The 20,741-nt window shown below is 49.7% G+C and overlaps 1 protein-coding gene across 1 annotated transcript; it reads right to left on the minus strand.

Moving 5' to 3' along the window:
* Nucleotides 1–8,922: 8,922 nt before the first annotated feature.
* On the minus strand, nucleotides 8,923–9,903 carry LOC141937027 (olfactory receptor 6E1-like). Its single transcript, XM_074854437.1, has one exon. It carries the CDS (start codon nucleotides 9,901–9,903, stop codon nucleotides 8,923–8,925), a length of 981 nt encoding a protein of 326 aa, XP_074710538.1.
* Between the last annotated feature and the right edge of the window lie 10,838 nt (nucleotides 9,904–20,741).

The raw sequence follows: 20,741 nt of genomic DNA on the forward strand, positions 1-20,741 counted from the left end.
TACCGTTTCCTGCACCTTTTGCACGCACAGAGGGTTTACTGCTGGTGACCACACTCTATGGTCAGTACTTGGCTGTGTGCCACCGCATGTTATCTGAAAGACTCATGACCCGGAAGATCTGTCTCCAGCAGCTGCCCCTTGGCTGGGGGATTTCTGTCACCTACAGCAATTTCATTCTTGTCCCAGATATGGTCCAGTGGCCCAAAGGTACTGGACCTCACCTGTGACCTCACCCCATTTCTGGAGCTCTCCTGCAGGGACACGGGGATACAAGCTCTTTGCTTTCATAACCTGCTTCTTAGAGCCAGTCCTCCCCTTCTGTTCACATGGGCGTCCTGGGTGTGCATCAGAGCTGCCACCCTGGGGCAGCTCTCCCGCCCAGCATGGCCAGGCATAAGGCCTTCTCCACCTGCTCCTCTCACTTCACTGTTTTTACAGCACCCTCCTCCTTTCTGTGTGACACCCAGAACAGCCCTCCTGACAGTGTCTGGCAGGGCCCTTTTCCTGCAGCATTCTCATGCTCCTGCTCAATCCGCTCATCGTGTTTCCAGGGGAAGTGAAGCACTGAGAAAAACACTCAGGAAAGCTGTGAGCTGCTCAGACAGCCCATTGAAGTTGTGGACCTGCAGGAAGAAATCACTACTGGTCCTCTTTTGAACCAGCCCAGAGGACCTGGAAAGGTGTGTGCTGTGTCCTGGGCACTCCCCTGGAAGTGTGGGAGATGGAGAAGGCTTCTAGTGTGGGAAGGTGCAGTCAGAGCTGGCCGGTGTCATTGTGTGAGACATCTTACAAACATCTTGGAAGGGACAGAGCAATCAGAGGGGTTATTTGGGACTTGGGAAAGGCACACATCAAACCCAGGTCCAAGAAGGGCAGGGAGGAGAATTGGGAGGATTACAGGCTGGTCAGCTTCACCCCAGTCCCTGGGAATGTGATGGGGCAAGTGTTCGTCAGCCATCTCCAGGCGCTTGAAGGATGAACAGGGGATTGCTGAACCCATATGGAGGAGGAAAGAAGGGCATGTTGTCTACCTGGACTTTAGTAAGACCTAAGACATGGTCTCCCATGGTCTCCTTGTAGCCACATTCAGATCTAGACTGAAGAAGTGGATGATTTTGTGGGGAGGGATTTGGCTGGACAAGCTGGCCCAAATGTCACCAGTGGTACAAAGTCCTTCTGGCAACCAGCAACTAGTGATATCCCTCAGTGATAAGCACTTGATCAACACTGTTGAACATCTTTTTCATCTCCCTGTACGATGGGATGGAGCGCACTTTCAGCTCCTTTGTTCGTGAAGCCACGCTGGGGGAAGCCCTTAAGCAATCTCATCTAGTTCAGCCTGCCTTGAGCAGGAGAGTTGGGCAGGATGATGGTCAGGTTTATTTTCCACCCCGAGTTACTCTATGATTCAACGAATCTTTCCCTTGGAGAGCTCTTCACAGACAAAACAGACAGAGGAAGAGAGAGAGAGAGAGAGAGAGAGAGAAATAAAATGTGCCAAAATAAAGATGGTACCTCCTCTGAGCAATGTTTCTGCATTTGAAGCATTAGTGGGAAATTTACTTTGATAGTGTCTGCACAAAACTGTTCACAGAGAGAATGAGTGTAATTAGCTTGTTAGCACATGCTCATTGTGTTTTCAATTAAAAAAAAATAAAAAATCATGAAAATTCAGGAAAAATGGCTTAGCAGTGCTGGAAAGGATGACTTTCTTCAGTTAGGACAAAGAGTTCTTTTCTGCAGAGGTTTCAACTTTCTCCTAAAATCTACATTCATGGCTTCAAATCATGAGCTCCTAAAGCAGTCACAGAGCTGGACAGTGCCGCAGAGATGCCCTGGAGTGCCTGCAGAGTGCCTGCTCAAGCCCCCCTGTGCAATGTGTCCCAGGAGCTATGGGAGCCCTTCTGGAACACGACCTGGTAGGCAGGAGGGTACCTCTGGGGTGGTGCAGGGCACCACCTGCCACCAGCGCTGTTGGGCAGGCGGAGTAGGGCCCTCTCCAGCACAGCAGAACATTGTGTCCCCTGGGATGCTGGCGCTGATGTCACCTGTTTTCAGGAACTGACTAGTCAGCAGTGTGAAGGCAGATACTCAGACGGCATGAAGGGCATCATAATGTTGACCCCAACAAGATTAAAGATTTGGGGAGGTCAGGGGGAACTGGGACAAGACAGATGGGAGAATGGAGGGTGCGAAGACGGGCTTGAACAACAGAGATGAAAGATTTTGAAGGGGTAAGATCTGTTCAGGTAATGTTGAGGCTACTGCAACACTGACTGTGAAAACATTCATGAATGACCTTTGCCCTACTTCCGACCAGTAACCTTAAGCCTTAACACTACCTCTAAGTGCTACCCCTTGCATTGAAAATAATCGGCTACTCTAACCCCTGACCTCAACCTTACCTCAAAGGCAAAGCCCAAACCCGTAACCCCCTACCCTTATTCATACTCTGTATCTTACCCTAATCTATAGCCTGTATCCCTCGCATTAAAATGCTCGCCTTAATCCTAGCCCTCACCCAAGCACTAAATAAAACCCTAACGTGCAAAGATAGCTCACACCCTAAACACAAACCAGACACTCTCAGAACACCAAACACTCTCCCTAAACCTTGCCTAATCCCTAACCCTGAAAGGCGAGCTCAATCCCTAAACCCCAACCCAAACACCTAACCCTGCAAAGCCCTCGTTCCCACACTCTAACCCCATCACCTTCAACCCCTTTCATAACCCTGACTTAGGCTGTTTGGCCCTTGGGGGCAGCACAGGGACTGCAAGGTTCTAGAGCAGCCATAAAGCCTTGGAAGAGGAAAGTGAGGTGACCTGTATCTGATCGCCTCGTAGGCCACAAAGAGGAGATGGGGAGGAATGCTGTGATGAGGTCAGCTGTGCCTCAGGATCCCGTGGGCCAGCAGAAGGTGCATGGCTGTGAAGGCAGCTGTGAGGTCACATCTGCCAGAATCCCTGATAGACCAGCAACAGACTTGAGTGTTGTTTTGCACCAGGATGTGCTTTTGATCTTGGTACAGCAAGCTCTGCAGATTCCACGTGTTGAAGTGTTATCTCATTTTGCTCCTGTGAGCTTTTTCAGTGTTTTTCTACAAGGAAAACTATGTTATTCATCATTTCTACTGCCCCAAAAAGAGGATGTTCACATGGGAATTGGTTGCTGCAGTCTTGTATAAAGGTCAGGACATGCAGATGGCCTGATTGCCAGTGGCAGGTGGGAGCTTCCTGCACTCTTCTCTTTTACAATCAAGTTTAACTTGCAACCAAGGGATACACTCAGCACAACACCGCCTGAAGCCCAAGCTGTACTTGGAGCACAGCACAGCCCAGCACAGACCTGGGTCTACTCAGGTTTACTGTTATGTGGGTCACAGACACAATTTTAGGCCCTGGTAATCAATGGGGACTTTGAAGACCACGGACCTCTGCTAGAGGACCTTGGCTGAAGAGAAGGTGGAAGGTGATCCCTGACCCAACACGGGGGAATGCTCTCCTGGACTTGTTTTTCACAAGAAGACAGGGTGGGACTGGTGGAAGATGTGGAAGGCAGCTTTGGCTGCAGTGCAAGTGAGAGTGGTAGGGCTGAAAACCCCGAGGGAAGTGAGCAAGACAGATTGTAGCACTGCTGAGTAGAGATGAAGGGTCACCTCCACCAACCTGCTGGCAGTGCTCTTCCTAATGCAGCCCTGAAAGCAATTGGCCACCTTTGCTGCAAAGGTGCAAAGCCTGAGAAGAGATGGCTTTGGGGAGACCTAATAACAGCCTTCCCATAGCTTCTTCCTCAGATCTTCCCTTATCATCCTTAAAATGCAGCCAGGCTCTTCACTGTTGTGCATGATGCGAGGATGATGGCCAATGGGCATCAGCTGAAAGAAATGAGTAAAAACTTTCTCTCTGTCGACAGTCAAACACCGGCTAAGATTTCTCAGACAGCTGGTGTCATCTCCATCCTTGGAGCTTTTCAATCTGAAAATACATGAAGGGCTGAGCAGCCTGCTCTGACCTGTAGGTGACCCTGCTGTGAGCAGGAGGTTGTCTTAGAGATCTCCTCAGGTCCTTTCCAGCTTGAAGGATTCCGCTTTTCGATTCACCAGTGATCTTTCCTTCATGATGGGAGGGAAATCACTCAGGTTCCTGGTGACCACTGAAGTCACTGAGAAAGTTTGGTCAGATGATCTGTGGATTTCCTGTCCCACTCCAGTCACTGTTGCTCAGATGCAAGGCTGCTTGGCAGGTACCTCCAAACAGCCCTGATCATTTCCATTGCTTGGCTTTTTCTTTTCTTTTTCCTACTCACAATGTCTCCCCTTGACCATCCTTGTACCCTCCCATGCAAATACCCTATCTCTATTTACCCTTTCCTCCCTGGCCCTAGTTTGGCTTCCTTTGAACTTTCATGTGGTGTTTCTGAGCTTCTCACCATGGGAATGTGTACCTTGGTGAACAATGTCATTGAACAAGTGCCTCCTTTTATTATCTGTTATGTCCTGCAAGTCCTCATGCTGGTATCTTGTCAGAGGCACCCCATGTCAGGGTGAGCCATCTGCACGTGCACATTAACATCCGGCCTGATGGAGTTCCATTGCTGGGGGACCCTGAAAATCTCTGGGATTCAGTCAGTAGAAACCTCATGAAGCTTTACAAGGTCAAGTAGCCAGTCCTGCATTTGGGGAGAGAATAGCTCCATAGAGGAAGGCACGCGGGGACCTGACTGGCATAGGAGTGACCCCAAGGAGAAGGGCCTTGTCGTTACTAGGGATGCCATACAAGGCAGAGGTGCATGTCACTGTGAGTAGGCCAGCTGCCTATGGGGCTGTGTTAGGGGGCATGTGGCCAACTCAGAGAAGGGAGTTATCAGCACTGCTGTGGCCACATCTTGACTAGTGTGTCTGGATGTGGGGCTCCCTGTTCTGAAGGAATGAGGAGGAACTGGAGAGGCTCCAGAGAAGATCTGCTAGGATGGGGTTTTGGGCCTTTGGGGAGAGGTTGAGAAGCCCGGGCTGCTTTAGACGGGTGAAGTGGAGGCTCAGGGAACTGTAGAAGTAGCCTCCAACTGCTTGAAGAGAGGTTTCAGAGGTGACAGACCATTTCTTGTTGGTTGAAAGAGAAGGAAATCTCAAAAAAGCGCATCTTGGAAGGTTCAGACTGCATTTGAGGAGAAAGAAATCTCACTCACATGGTAGCATTGTGGTGCAAGAGATCACCCAGAGGCAGTCTGGGTAAGCCCATGGCTTTGTCTTGAAGATATAGAAGTGAAGATGTAGAAATGCTGAGGTGGGAGCGCAAGATGGGTGTCTGCAGCCTGAAGGGAAAGAGGTGCAGGCATGGGACAGTGTAGCACAGCCTGCAGTCGAGATGGCCAAGGGCTCTGGCAAGGCTAAAAGGCCCGACAGGACCAAGGTCTCTGTCCCCTTGGCTATGGCTGTTGCCTCTGCTACAGAGGCCTACCAGGAGAAACGTTATTTTGAGGCTCTGGACTTTGTTTCTTCTTCTTCCTTGCTCGGGGAAGCCAGGATGTGTTGTGCAGTTTTCCTACACTTGGCATTGCTCACCCTCACACCCCATGCCCCCAGGAAGAGCCCTGAGCCACGCATGATGGCAGGGTCTGCCTTCCCAGGGCCTGAGGGTCAGGGTTTGGCCCTTCTGCTTCATAAAACAAACCAAGGGGTTTTGCAGCACTACAGCCACCTGCACGGTGCCTTTGCCTACCTGCAATCACAGCCTCCAGTTATCTGCTCTAAGGAGTCCATGGGGAGGCTTTGTCAGTAGTGGCCCTCAGTGGGACCAATCAATGCTTCAAGGCACTTTGAGTTTTGCTTCTGACTTTGACTCCCTGACGAGTTTGTTCAGTCTCCTCTCTGTATCTGAGGTTCATGGACTCAGGGCCAAACACACCATGAAGCTCATTAAAATACAGACAGCCCTAACGAACTATTTTTCTCCCTTTAATTTTCTTCAAGTCTTCAAGACCTGTACACCTAATTGGAGTAGTTTCAGTGTAGTTGAGAAGGAAGATTTCATAGAAGATCTAATAAAAAATGTTTTATATTTTAAAGGTTATTTTAAATTGCTTTTCAGATTACAGAAGAGGTGATAGAAGCATTCTGCAATTGATATTGATCCAGAGGGTCTCCTCAGGAGCTCTGGACAGGTAGGAGAAGCAGTCCCTGAGGTCTGGCACTGCATGGACAGCCTTGCTCCTCACTTCCTCAGCCTCACCTTTTCTGTCATTGGCCAGCTGGGTTTTACATCCCTTTTCCTTACATCGGACTTCTCCACCGATCTCTGCAGCTGGAGGTCACAGCTCCATTGCACCATCTCCACCTGCTCTCCTTAGGGAACCGGCTGCACACAGGCACAGAAGATTTTCTCCTATTTGCAAGCAAAGAAAAGTGAAGCATGTTCAAGTTTCATAAACAATAAAGCACCCTCCTCAACCATATGCTAAGTACAAGATCTCTCTAATGAGGTCACCTTTTGACAAGGGATAATCTTATGAGAAATGTTTTAGCTACATAGATACAAGAGGGTAGATAGAAACATAATGGAAGAGTTGGCTAAAGAGACAATTAGACCACTGAAAGACAGGCAAGGTTTGAGTCCCTGAAGCTCAAAGCAGCAGCACAGGTGAGAGGTGTCTGAATGAACAAAGAGTAATGGAAGGGGAAAACTGGAGAATAATGGAAAAGGCCTTTGCCTAGGGCAGTTGTTGTCTGAAAAGATGACTCTGGAAATGGTCATTTTATCAGGGCAGGTGAAAATGTATGAACGATTAAAGAAATTAAATACACCATATAACAGGCAGCAGAATGGTAATGAAGTTACAGGGGAAGATCAATATTTCTTTGGAATATCCCTTTTGAAAGGTCACGGGATTGGTAGAGGTCTCTTGAGAGCGAGGACAAGCCAATGTTGCACCCATCTTTGAAAAAGGCCATAAGTGCCACCCAGGGAGTCGCAGGCTGCACGAGCCTTCTTTGGTGAGGAGTGCACCATGAGTTCGAGTCCTCTTGGGTGATGTTCCTTGGCACCTAGAGAGAAGAGTCTGTCCAAATGCAGTCAGCATGGACTTCCCAAGGGTACATACTGGGACATATGTGGTCCAGCACAAGGAACTCTCCTGGGCCCTGTTCATTTTAACACCTGTAGCCATGACCCAGAGGAGTCATCGTGTTTAACAAGAGCAAACATCGGATTCTAAACCTGGGATGAAGTAACCCCAGACACAAGTATAGACTGGGAGAGGGGTGGCTGGAGAGCAGAAAGGGATCTGGGGGCGCTGGTCAAGAGCAGGCTCAAGAGGAGTCAGCAGTGTGCCCTGGCAGCCAAGAGGCCAGTGAAGAGAGGTGATCATCCCGCTTTATTTAGTGCTGATGTGTGCCTTGAGTACCTTGAGTACCTTGACTACACATGAGTACCTTGAGTACTGTGTGCGGTTCTGGGTCCCAGAATTTAAGAAAGATGTGAAGGTCCTTGAATGCATCCAGAGGAGGGCAACAAAGCTGGTGAACGGGCTGGAAGAAATGTCCTGAGAGGAGTGGCTGAGGACTCTGGTTCTGTCTAGTTTAGAGAAAAGATGGTTGAGGGGTGACCTCATTGGTCTCTGTAGCTTCATGAGAAGGGGAAGTGGAGACTGAGGTGCTGAGCTCTTGTCACGGTATTCAGTGATAGGACTCATGGGAATTGTTTAAAGCTGCATCAGGGGAGGCACAAACTTGATATGAGGAAGCATTTCTTTACCAAGAAAGCAGTCAAACACTGGAATAGGCTTCCTAGAGAGGTGGCTGACACCCCAAGCCTGTCAGTGTTTAAGAGGCATTTGGACAATGCCCTTAATAACATGCTTTATCTTTTGGCCAGACCTGAAGTGGTCAGGTATTTGGACTACACAACCATTGTAGGTCCCTTCCAACTGAACTGTTCTATTCTATTCTATTCTATTCTATTCTATTCTATTCTATTCTATTCTATTCTATTCTATTCTATTCTATTCTATTCTATTCTATTCTATTCTATTCTATTCTATTCCATTCATATTCCTGTACAGGGTGGATCCCTCCAGCAGCTGGGCTCAGACACTCACTCTCCTCAGTAGCTGCCCCTGGATACCAGCCTCCCCAGTTGCAGGCACCTGGACATCCAAGCCCCTGAGGCCGCTGCCCCATACTGGATGCTGGTACAGACCACCCCAGTCACACACAGGCTCTTCAGTTCACTCACTCCAGGCTCTCAGTCGCTGGCACTAATGACATATGGGCTGCCTGACCCCCTGCTCCTGCTCCAGTTGCTGCACTCACACTCCCGTGTTCACACATTCAAGCAGAAGAGAGATTCCCTCACACAGGAAAGAGAAATTAAGTTTAATGAGAAGAGAGGACAGACTGCACTGGTCAGGGTCCTCCCCTAAACATCCCATAATAACTCCTGTGCAATCCAAAAATGCTCTTCCCCTGCATCTCACAATGTCTCCTGCACCCCTAGCAACAATGCCCTCAGCCCAGATGCTGATCCAGAGCTGCTCTCAGTGGCTCATCTCGATGGCTTTCACACCTGGACAAGGGGGCTGGTGGCTCTCCCAGGGCAGCCCTGGAAGGAGCTGGGACAAGATGTTCATTCCTCAGGAGCCTGTAAATTGGGATCCCACCTGCCACTGTGCCTCTGGGCTCTTCTCGGTTTGTGGAGATGGGCTCCTGATGAGCTGGTGGCTCTGCTGTGATGGGCCTGGGAGCAGCTGGGGCAGGGTGTTAACTGAGTTACTCCCCCTGCCATTGTTGGTGCCACCTTTGTGTGTGCAGATGAGCTGCTTCTCACTTAACCTGACACAGTCCAAGAAGAACAGAAGTCTCCTGAGGCATCTGTATTTGGAGGTTACACACCTATGCACTGATATTATTTAACAGATGAGAGCAGATCACTGGAATTGCTGTCCAGAAATGCACCATGAGTAGGGGAAAAGCTGTAGTGTCACACGGGCAATGGCTTCATTAAGGGCCAGTATCACCGTCTTGTTTCTAAGACTGTAGATGAACGGATTTAAGAATGGATACAGGACAGTGTTCAGCAAAGCTACAAATCTGTTTGTCTCCAAGGAAACATCTTGTGAAGGATGCACGTAGAGAGCAATGCAGCTCCCATATACAATGGCCAAGGTGGTGAGATGGGAAGAACATGTAGCAAAAGCTTTTTTCCTCCCAGAGGCTGCTGGAAGGTGTAGAATACAGAAAAGGATGCCCATGTAAAATGCCAGAGTTAAACATAAGGAAGCCAGTATGACAAATGATACTAAAACAGAGTCTATTTTCCACAGCAGGCTGCTGTCAGAGCAGGACAGTTTGAATAAGGGGGAGTTGTTACAAAAGAAATGGTGGATGTTGTTCGAGCCACAGAAAGTCAGCTGGTAGAGGAGGACCAGACAGTAACCTGGGAGTGTGATGCCGATGACCCAAGCAGCAACAACAAGCTGGATGCAGAGCTGAGGCTTCATGATGGCAGCACAACACAAAGGCTGGCAGATAGCAACACAGCAGTCAAAGGACATGGCAACAAGGAGAACAAACTCTGTACAGCCCAGGGCAAAATAGAAATAGGATTGGGCAAAGCAGCTGCTTCGAGAGATTGTTCCCCTACCAGAACCCAGGATCACAAACAATTGGATGCTTGTGGAGGATGTAAACCTGATTTCCAGGAAGGACAGATTGCTGATGAAAAAGTACATGGGGTTTTGCAGACGGTGATACACACACACGAGGGAAATGATGGTTGCGTTCCCCATCACTGTTGTCAGGTACATGAGCAGAAGGACCAGAGAGAGAAATACCTGCAGCCTTTGGTCAAGCACTGAGAAGCCCTCTAGGATGAACTCAGTAACTGCAGTTTCATTTTCTGGTCCCATGCTGAATTTCACAGAATCACAGAATCGTCTAGGTTGGAAAAGACCTTGAAGATCATACAGTCCAACCATTGACCTAACACTGACAGTTCCCAGCTACAGCATATCTCTAAGCACTAAGTCAACTTTACTCTTAAACACCTCCAGGGATGGGGACTCCACCACCTCTCTGGGCAGCCCATTCCAACACCTAACTACCCGTTCTGTAAAGAAATGCTTCCTAATATCCAGTCTAAACCTTCCCTGGTGCAATTTGACGCCATTACCTCTTGTCCTATCACTCATTACTTGGTTAAAGAGGCTCATCCCCAGCTCTCTGCAACCTCCTTTCAGGTAGCTGTAGAGGGCGATGAGGTCTCCCCTCAGCCTCCTCTTCTCCAGACCAAAGCAACCCCAGTTCCCTCAGCCGCTCCTCATATGACCTGTGCTCCAGACCCTTCACCAGCCTCGTTGCCCTTCTCTGGACACGCTCAAGTCATTCAATGCTGCCTAACGACCCGGTTCAAGAACGGCACGGCGACCGCCACTGGGTCGCTCGGGCTATCAGCATACTGACACCAATGTGGTGGATAGCAAATGGTGTTTATTGACTGTCAGCTTGGGGTTGCGGCGTCACTTCCGTCACCTTGCGCCACAAGCTAGGCACTGTCGGCTATAGGGAGAAGGGCTCTATCTTCCCGTACAACGCGATATCTTCCGTCCGCCAATTCCTAACTACCTACATTTCCCCCCTCCCTGTGTTCAATTGTATTAAGTAAAATGTTAAAGGGGTTAGTTAAATCATTCAACTTTAAAAATTACAATTAACACACAGGGTAAACTTAAAAACATTGGGTACCAGGTTAGTGGGTTAATAGGTAAAATTGAATATAGCTGGCTTTAACTTTCTTAATTCATTCTTTGGCAATGGTCAACATAAGGTACATAGGAAAATCTGTTTCAGAGCAGCTGTTGGTGGTCTACAAACATAACGTTAATCTTTTCCAGTCGACTTTTAACAAATGACACAAGCTTATTCAATATGCAGGGTCCGAATATCAGTGCTATTACAAGCATTACGATCGGTCCGGCCAGGGTTGAAATCAGGGTAGTTAGGCACGGTGAAAGGTTAAACCACGAATCAACCCATCCTTGTTGGGCTTCCCTGTCTTTTTTCCTTTGCGCCAGTCTCTCTCGCAGTTCCGCCATCGTATCTCTCACAACTCCAGTGTGATCAGCATAGAAACAGCATTCTTCTTTCAAGGCAGCGCAAAGGCCTCCTTGCTGCATGAATAGGAGGTCTAATCCTCGCCTATTTTGGAGTACAACTTCTGATAGTGAAGAGAGGGATTGTTCTAAAAAGGTCATTGATTTTTCAATTTTTTGCAGGTCTTCATCGATGGCTGTCTGTAACTGAGACAGGCCTCGTTGCTGTGTTATCAGGGAGGTCACTCCTGTGGATGTACCGGCTATTCCTAGTTCAAGTAATGTTGCTATAGTTACGGCCGTCAGTACTTCCCTTTTTCGACGTCGGTTGTTAGTTTCTCCCCAGTGATAGTACATTTCTTCTTCTGAGTGGTACAGGACCCTAGGAACAATTGAGACTTGCACACAAAAATCACCACGCTCGTCAAACAGATTGAGGGACACACAGGGGGTCACTCCCGTCTTGTGACAGACCCACATCCCTGATGTAGATGGAATTGCCCACTTATGGGTTTTATTAATTCTGACAGTTGTTGCACACATAGCTGTATTCTGATTTGATAGGGTAGTATTGCCAATACACACACCTCGACCTGTGATCTGACTTAGGGTGATTCCTTTCCGTGGTGTGTCCCATCTACATTGAGCTGGATTGTTGTTTGATGAGTAACTAAAAGGAACATTGAGGGCGACACCCTCATAAAAAGGCGGGTATACATCAACCAACAGGGGTTAGTAAGGTTCGGGTTTGATTGGTTCAGTGACCAGAAGGTTGCATTTAATACATCAAAGAACGCTTTGTTGGGTAAGTATTGGGGGTTAGTACGTGACTTATTTACAAAGGCTATCTGTTTAGATTGACGGGCACTGGTCAGGGTTGGGGCAGGGTTTGTTGGGGCTTCATTTTTCTGTCCATTACCACTTTTAATTACAGTATTGGGTCCAACGGCTGCACTGTGTTTTACTTCTTGTTTCTTAATGAAAAACAGCCTTCCCCTATCAGTGCCCGATTCCCAGTATCTAAGGCCCCAGGTTCTTCCAATGGTCCATCCTAAATCATTTTCATTGGTCACATTTAGGACAAGGTAATGACACCAGTTTTTGATGATACCATGCGTTGCTGCAAATCCCGGCCTCCAGGGGTCTTTTGGGGGAATAACACACCCATAAGGTCCCTGTCCCACTTTGAGATATTTGTCCGGTCCGGCTCCTGGTGTCCAGTCAGAGGCTATAGCTTCACATCCCCAGTGAGAACAATAGTACTGGTTGGGGACATTGCAGTACGATCTACCGGGGTTGGAATTGGGGCACATATAGTAGCTTGCATCATTTGAGCAGGGGTTCACTGGAGCTAAGTTACAGAGTGTTCCCTGAAAGCTGGGGGGTCCAGAGGTGACAATTTTCTGTAATATTTTTTGATCTTCCCATCTTACCAGCGTCCATTCCCAAGGTTGGTGCTCGTACGAACCACCAGATGGCGTCACGAGCTCCAAGAGTAGGATTATGCAGAGGCCTCGTGGCCCCTTTCTCTGAAGGCTGTCCCGGTGTCGTTTGGGTTCTGCTGGTTCAGAACACTCGGGTGCTGGTAAGGTGGCTGTTGGTTCATCATCTCCGCAAGTCACCAGGGCGTACAGGTTACGGGGGCACCCGACAATCCGGTCCTGTGGATAGAAACTCACAGTTTTCATTAGTTTTATTCTGGAGGTCCAGTTTAATGGACTTAAGTGGGCACCACTTAATTTTCCCATCTTTTTTGACTGCACCGTATCCTCGCCCTGTGAGAACTAATCTCCAACCCTGCTCCCACTCTCCTAATTCATTTCTGATTGTGATCTGCGGGCCCTCTTCTAGTGCACGAGTGGCCAGTGTTTTTGAACAAGACTGTTTGCTTCCTCCCCTCTAGGGAATTGATTCAATGCTAAGGCGGCAGTCGCCAAGAGGCGTTCTTGGTCTCCTGAGGGAACAGCATTTGTGAAACCTTCTGTTTTAGCTAATACTTCCAGTTTTGATTTTAGAGTTTGATTGGCTCGTTCCACTATAGCTTGTCCTGTGCTGTTGTACGGGATACCGTGTATTAGGGTGATACCCCATTTCGAAACAAATGTTTGTACTGACTTAGAGATGAAGTTTGAGCCATTGTCCGTCTTAATCTCTTTTGGGACACCGAGCCACGCCATGGCTGTTAGCCAGTGATGAATGGTCGCCTTAGAGTCTGTTTTAAGGTGTTGCGTAGCTACAATCATCCCGCTATATGTGTCTACTGTCACTGCTAGCCACGCGCGTTGTTTCAATAATTGGCAGAGTGTGAAATCTGTCTGCCACACCTCGGAGGCTTTGAGGCCCCTAGGGTTAACTCCGCTTGACCACAACAGTGCTTTTTGGCAATGGGGGCAGGTGGCTACTATGTGCTTAGCATCCGCGGTTGAAATTCCGCATCTCTTTGCTAATGCTTTAGCTCCAATGTGGAGAGATTCATGTAATTGGCGGGCATCTTTTAATGTCCATAGCCCTTTCGCCACCGCATCTGCCTTGTCATTGCTGATTTGGAAAAATCCTTTGGTCGGATTATGACTGTTAACATGGATGACTAATATGGTGCCTTTTCGGGAGAACAGCGCTTCTTCTAACATTAGGGCCGCTGTGGACGTTGACACACCAGGTCCCGACATGGCTAGACAGAGTTTAGTCACAAACATTGAATCAGTCACTATGTTGAGATGTTCCATGGGGAACCGCCCGCATGCCAATACCACGGCTGCTGCTTCTAGTTGCTGGACTGAGAGTGTATGGTCTGTTGTCTTGACACAGCGCCATCCTTCTTCTGTTTGCCATACCGCCGCCGCGGCTGAAGTCACTGAGGATGCGTCCGTGAAGACTGTTGGTCCTGGCTGGGGCCGATCCATGATTTTTTGTGGGAGGTCGATATTTACGATTGTCAGCATCTGAGTCCAAGGGGGTTTTGCTGCGTATTGGACCTCCCCGCCGAACCCGACAAGGGCTAGGGCTAGATATTCTGATGTTGCTGTTGATTGTGCTGGAAGCTGCTTACGGAAGGGTAGGTATATTTTTGCAGGTTCAATGCCCAGATGTCTTAGAGCGAGTTTTCTGCCTTTCATAATGAGGTTGCTAAGGCACTCGACCCCTGGTGAGAATGCTCGCGATGGTTTTCCTAGGACTACCCACTGTATTGGTTGGGCTTTCTCAGGGGGGCCTTGAGCTAGTGCTCTTATTCCCCCCCCTTCCGTAAAATATACGTACAAATCGAGTGGTATTCCCGGATTCCACCGGGCGAGTGTGGCTGATGACATTTGTTGTTCGATGAAGCTGAGGGAGTTTATTGCTTCGGCTGTCAGGGTTTTTTGCTCCCATGGGTTCTTTCCTTTCAGAAGATCATACAGGGGGCCATGGTTTCAAGGGGAATTAGGATGATGTTGCGAAGCCATTGTAAGGATCCCACTAACTGCTGCATATCATGAAGTGTTTTGACGCGTCGCTGAATTCTTATCTGAGGCGGGGTTACGTAAGAGTCTGTGATCCCCACTCCCAAAAAGGTGACACATGGTCCTCTTTTGATTTTTGCACTTGTAATCTCAAACCTGGTTTTTTTTAAGGTTTCTGAGACAGTTGATACTAATTGGTCTACTTGGTCCCCTGACGGCGCGGCGATTAAAATATCGTCCATGTATTGAATAACAGTTGCGGTTGGGTTGCTGTGTCGGACTGGTGCCAACGCCCGGTCCACTGTGATTTGTCAAATAGTGGGCGAGTTGATCATTCCCTGGGGTAGCACTTTCCACTGGAAACGTAAATTGGGGCGTTGGCTATTAGGGAACATGACAGAGAAGGCAAACCGTTCCCTGTCTTCTTCATGCAATGGTATTGAGAAAAAACAGTCTTTAATGTCAAGGACGGCACAGGGCTGTCCCTCTGGTATCATGGAATTCATGGGCAGCAACGTCTGGACAGGGCCCATCAGTTTAATTCTTTTGTTTACTTCACGCAGATCATGGAGGAGGCGGAACCCTTCACTGTTTCATTTGGGTGTTACAAAAACCGGGGTGTTCCATGGGCTAGTAGTGGGTTTGATGTGATCCAGCTGTAGTTCTCTTTCAACTAGTTCAAGGAGGGCGTCCATTCGAGGCTTTGACAGGGGCCACTGCTCAACCCACACTGGGTCAGATGACTTCCACGACAGTTTGATTGGTGAATGTGGGTAGACAGCAGTGGCCCTACAGTAAATTTGTCACCCTGGCTTTCAGTAGAGTTAAGGCATCTCTCCCCAGCAGGGGCGGGACCGCTGACATGACGTAAGGGAAGAGGGTGATAGTCTTCTCTGGTCCTTTCTCAGTGTGAAGTGTTATAGCTATTAGCCGAGCGCTTTTTCAGGCTCGGGTCAGTCCTCCGACTCCACCCACCATAGGTGCATTTTCTAGTTTCCAATGCGGGGGCCAATTTGTCTCAGGGATTACTGTAACGTCTGTTCCGGTGTCAATTAAAAAGGAAATGCTGATGGTAGTGGCGTCTTGGGCATTGTAAAGGGAACAAATTCCCCACACTACAGGTGGATTATCACATTTTACTGCCAGGGCCACCCTGGGGTCTCGTCCCCAGGGGGCAATTCCTGTTGTTGCTGGAACATGGGCTGGTTCATTTGGGCTGTTGGTTGGGCCATAAAGTTGGTTGCCTGTCAGGGGGGCAACGGGTTCGGAAGCGCTTCGCCCCATTTGGGATTGGCATAGATGGGCCGCCTCATGTCCCAGGTGGGAGAGGGCTGTGCGCGGCCCGATTGCCCTCTCCCCTTCCCATTTCCCTGTTTCTTGGATCTGCATTCTTTGGCGAAGTGGCCTTTCTTTCCACAGGCCCAGCAGGGCCCCTTGGGCGGGCATGGACAGTTTGCTACGACATGGCCCGCCTGGCCACATTTAAAGCATGCCATTACTTTGTCTACTGTGGTTTGGACCGCTACCTGGACCGGGGCCGTATGTTCCTCATTTACCACATGTTTGATCATGTCCGCGACACTTGCCCCCTTCGGCAGTGATCGCAGAATTTCTTTAGTTGTTGAATTACACTGTTGGCGCATGCAATCCGCTACAACTGGACCCTTTGCCTCCGCGGGCAGGGACGAAGAGTCGACTGCCACTTGGAGGCGATCTACAAATTGTGTGAAGCTTTCACCTTCGCCCTGTTTTACTGTGGACCGTGGTGTTGGTTTAGATATAATCATGGAGGCTGTGCGAATGGCTTCTCTAGCCGCACGGGTGGTTGTCATGACCTCGATGGGCCGCAGAGCAACGGCCTGCATTTGGGGGGTGGTCATTGCTGAATCTCTGCCCATTAATCGCTGTACAGTAGAGCTGTGCAGCGGGTGATCCGCTCCGGTTACTTGGGCTAGGTATCTCTCACAGTTGTCTTCCCATTCTTGTTTAAAAACAATCATTCCAGCTCCACCAAAAATCAGTCTACAAGTTTGCTTTATCTCAAATGGGAGCAAGTCATCTGCCCCGAAAAAGCCATCTATAAGGGTGGAGACCAAGGCAGAATTAAGTCCTTTTTCTGCGATTGCTTTACCAATCGCTTGTACGTCTTTGGGGTTTATTGGTGAATAGATTCTGTGCCCCCCCTCTGTCACTCGGACTGGGAATGCTAGCGGGACTGATGGTTGATGACGTGTCACCTGGAACCATTCTCTTTGAACTTCCCTCCGATCCGTGAGAGGGGTTAGTCCCTTTTGCGATTTTGTTGTTAATCGGATAGGGCTATGGTGGCTTTTAATTCTATTTAATCTTTTTCCCTCCCTTTCTGAGTCAGTAGTAGGCCACTCATCCCAGCTGGTGTCTGACCCAGAGTCGGAGCTCGACTGGCTGGTCACTTCCGGGTCCCTGTACCTCTGTGTCGAGCTTCGGCCCCGCCCACTTCCTCTGTGGGCAGGTCGTCGGTCCCAGCTACTTCCTCTATGGGTGGGCCGCTTGTCCCACCCACTTCCCTTGTGCCACCTCCTAGCCGGCAGGGTGTTTTCCCTACATGGGTACTTCTCCTCCCAGTGACTTCCTCTGTGGGTGGGCCGCTGGTCCCACCCACTTCTCTTGTCCCGCCTCCTGGTCGGCGGGGTGTTTTCCCTATGTGGATGTTTTTCCTGACGGGCGCTCTGAAGGCTCCTCCTCCCCTTGCTCGCGGTCTCCTCCCCTCCCCGGTCAACTTCGTCATGTCCTTCCTGTCCGGTCTCTTTCCCTCCCCTTCTGCACGCACACTGGTGGGTCCTCTGCCCCTCACTCGCAATCTCCTCCCCTTCCCTTCTGCACACATTCATTGGTTCCGGCTCCTCCTCCCCTCACTTACCCGAAACGTCCACACTCCGCCCCTCCCGTCCTGGCTCGGCGCCATTTTGAGGCACATAGGGCAGTGGTTTAGCCCATGTTTGTTCAACGACCCTAGCCTCCTCCGCTAACCCACCCCAGAAGGATTTTGCTTGTTTTTCTCCTTCTGTGAGCGGCTCGGGGTTCGGGGATGTGGGGGGTGCATCTTTCTCCCGTTCATCTTTAAACCCGGCTAGGTCGCTATTGTCTGGGGGGCTTAGAGTCTGCGTAGCCGCCCCGACCCCCAATTTGGGGGTTACTAACAAGCAGTTTTTCACGGCCTTCCAAGTTTCCTGTTCTTGTATCGCTTTTTGGATGGCCTGCTGAACTTTTCCCCACGATTTGAGAATTTTCCCCGAACCCGAGGACATCGTTTCCTCAGCTAACGCCTTGATGCATTTTTTCCACACCTCAGGGTGGAGAATATCCACCGGCTGGTCAATGACCCCCAGTTGTAAAAGTCTCGCGACAGCGAGAGTGAAATCTTTAGGTTTGCAATCAATTCCCCACTGTTTATGTAATTGAGATACGACCTTCATGAGGGCTTCCATCCTCCTCGTCGGTCCAGGAGCGTCCTCCCCGCCGGGCTGGTCCTGCCGCTCGGGGCTCTGTTCACGCCTTTCCGGCCACCGTTCTCTGGAATTCGGGCGATGAGTGGCTCTCGGGTTTCGGCACCACTTGCTGCCTAATGACCCGGTTCAAGAATGGCACGGCGACCGCCACTGTTCTGCACCACTTGCTGCCTAACGACCCAGTTCAAGAACGGCACGGCGACCGCCACTGGGTCGCTCGGGCCATCAGCATACTGACACCAATGTGGTGGATAGCAAATGGTGTTTATTGACTGTCAGCGCGGCGTTATAAAACTTGGGGTTGCGGCGTCACTTCCGTCACCTTGCGCCACAAGCTAGGCACTGTCAGCTATAGGGAGAAGGGCTCTATCTTCCCGTACAACGCGATATCTTCCGTCCGCCAATTCCTAACTACCTACACCCAAGGGATCCTGTCAAGCAGGTGCCTAAACAAGACAAAGTCAGCCCTTTTGAAGTCCAGGATGTCAGTTCTGCTTAGCCCTCTCCTGGCCTCTCTAAGAATAGAGAACTCTATTATTTCATGATCGCTGTGCCCTAGTCGTCTTCCAACCACTACATCATCCACCAGTCTTTCTCTGTTCACAAGCAGGAGATCTAGCAGGGCACCTTCTCTGATTGGTTCTCTCACCAGCTGTGTTAGGAAGTTGTCCCCCACACATTCCAGGAATCTTCGGGACTGGTCCCGCTCTGCTATGTTGTATTTCCAGCAGATGTCTGGAAAGTTGAAGTCCCCCACAAGAACAAGGGCAAGCGATCGTGAGATTTCACCCAGGTGCCTATAGAATATTTCATCCACCTCTCTGTCCTGGGTGGGTGGCCTATAGTAGACTCCTACTACAACATCTGCCCTGTTGGCCTTCCCCCTGATTCTAACACAAAGACACTCCACCCTGTCTTCACTGCACTTGTATTCAAGGCAATCATAACAGTCCCTAACATACAGTGCTACCCCATCGCCTCTCCTACCTTGTCTATCCCTTCTAAAGAGCTTGTAGCCATCAACTGGCACACTCCAGTCATGGGAGACATCCCACCATGTTTCTGTGATAACCACAACATCATAATTTTCCTGTTTCATCACGGCTTCAAGCTCCTCCTGTTTGTTACCCATGCTGTGTGCATTGGTATACATGCACTTCAGATGGGCTGATGTTTTGCCCCCTTCCCCCTTCAAATTTAGTTTAAAGCTCTGTCAATGAGCCCAGCTAACTCCTGCCCCAAGATCCTCTTCCCCTTCTGGGACAAGTGCATCCCATCTAAGGCCCAGAGATCTGGTGCCCTGTATACCAACCCATGATCGAAAAAACCAAAGCCCTGACGGTGACACCAGTCTTGAAGCCACGAATTCATCTGCTGTGTTCTTCGGTGTTCATCCTCATCCATCCCCCCAATTGGAGGGATGGAGGAGAACACAACCTGTGCCCCCGACCCCTTGATCAGTTTCCCCAAGGACCTGAAATCTCTCTTCATTAATTTAATACTTCTCCTGCTAATGTCGTCACTACCTACCTGAAAAACCAGAAGAGGGTAATAGTCCTTGGGTTTAACTAGAGAGGGGAGTCTTCTTGTGAGGTCCTTGATGCAGGCCCCAGGGAGGCAGCAGACTTCCCTATGATGCGGGTCTGGTCTGCATATGGGGCCTTCGACACCCTTCAGAATGGAGTCCCCCACTACAATGACTCTTCTGGGGTTCCTTTCAGAGCTGGTTTTAATACCATTTCTAGAGTGACCTGGCCTTGGTGGTCCTTGGTCTTCCTCATTGTTTGTCTCATTCTCTTCCTCCATGTCTTCATTCAAAAGTTCCAGGGCCCCAAATCTATTGTGAAGAGGCACCATGGAGGGTGAGGGAGGTTGGGAGAGAATTTTCTTGCCTCCCTGAGCAGAGACCTGTTTCCAGTCTCCCTCATCTCTTAGGTCCCCTCCTTCTGCCTGGTAGCAGGAGGGTGAGGGATCACCTGCCTTGCCTGGAGCCTCTATTTGCTCCTGTTGATTCATGGGTGCCAAGGTGGAACTCCACCAATCAATCTCCCTTTCACATTCCCTAATACTTCTTAATCTCTCGACCTCTTCTTTGAGTTCTGCCACCAGGCTGAGCAGGTCATCCAGCTGGTCGCAGCGCACACAGGCGCTGTCACTGCGGCCCTCCAACAGCACTGACAGGCTCAGGCACTCCCTGCAGCCTGGGACCTGGACTGCTGCATGTTTGCATGGTTGCTCTGTCTGGGTCGCCACGTTCTTGCTGGTGGTGCTTTTGAGGCGAGTGGAGACCATGGCTCAGGCTACCGGTGGTTGACAAGTACTATCAACCGGTGGTTTACAGGTACTCTCTGACCACCCTGAGCTCGGTGGGCAGCGAACAGCTTGTCCAGCCAAACCCCTCCCCACAAAATCATCCACTTCTTCAGTCTAGATCTGAATGTGGCTACAAGGAGACCATGGGAGACCATGTCTTAGGTCTTACTAAAGTCCAGGTAGACAACATGCCCTTCTTTCCTCCTCCATATGGGTTCAGCAATCCCCTGTTCATCCTTCAAGTGCCTGGAGATGGCTGACGAACACTTGCCCCATCACATTCCCAGGGACTGGGGTGAAGCTGACCAGCCTGTAATCCTCCCAATTCTCCTCCCTGCCCTTCTTGGACCTGGGTTTGATGTGTGCCTTTCCCAAGTCCCAAATAACCCCTCTGATTGCTCTGTCCCTTCCAAGA

This window comes from Strix uralensis, chromosome 36, assembly GCF_047716275.1.
Source record: "Strix uralensis isolate ZFMK-TIS-50842 chromosome 36, bStrUra1, whole genome shotgun sequence".
Taxonomy (NCBI): Eukaryota; Metazoa; Chordata; class Aves; order Strigiformes; family Strigidae; genus Strix; species Strix uralensis.

Excerpts from the sequence above, each read along its gene's own strand:
- LOC141937027 (XM_074854437.1), bottom strand. The coding sequence starts at position 9,903 with ATGGGACCAGAAAATGAAACTGCAGTTACTGAGTTCATCCTAGAGGGC.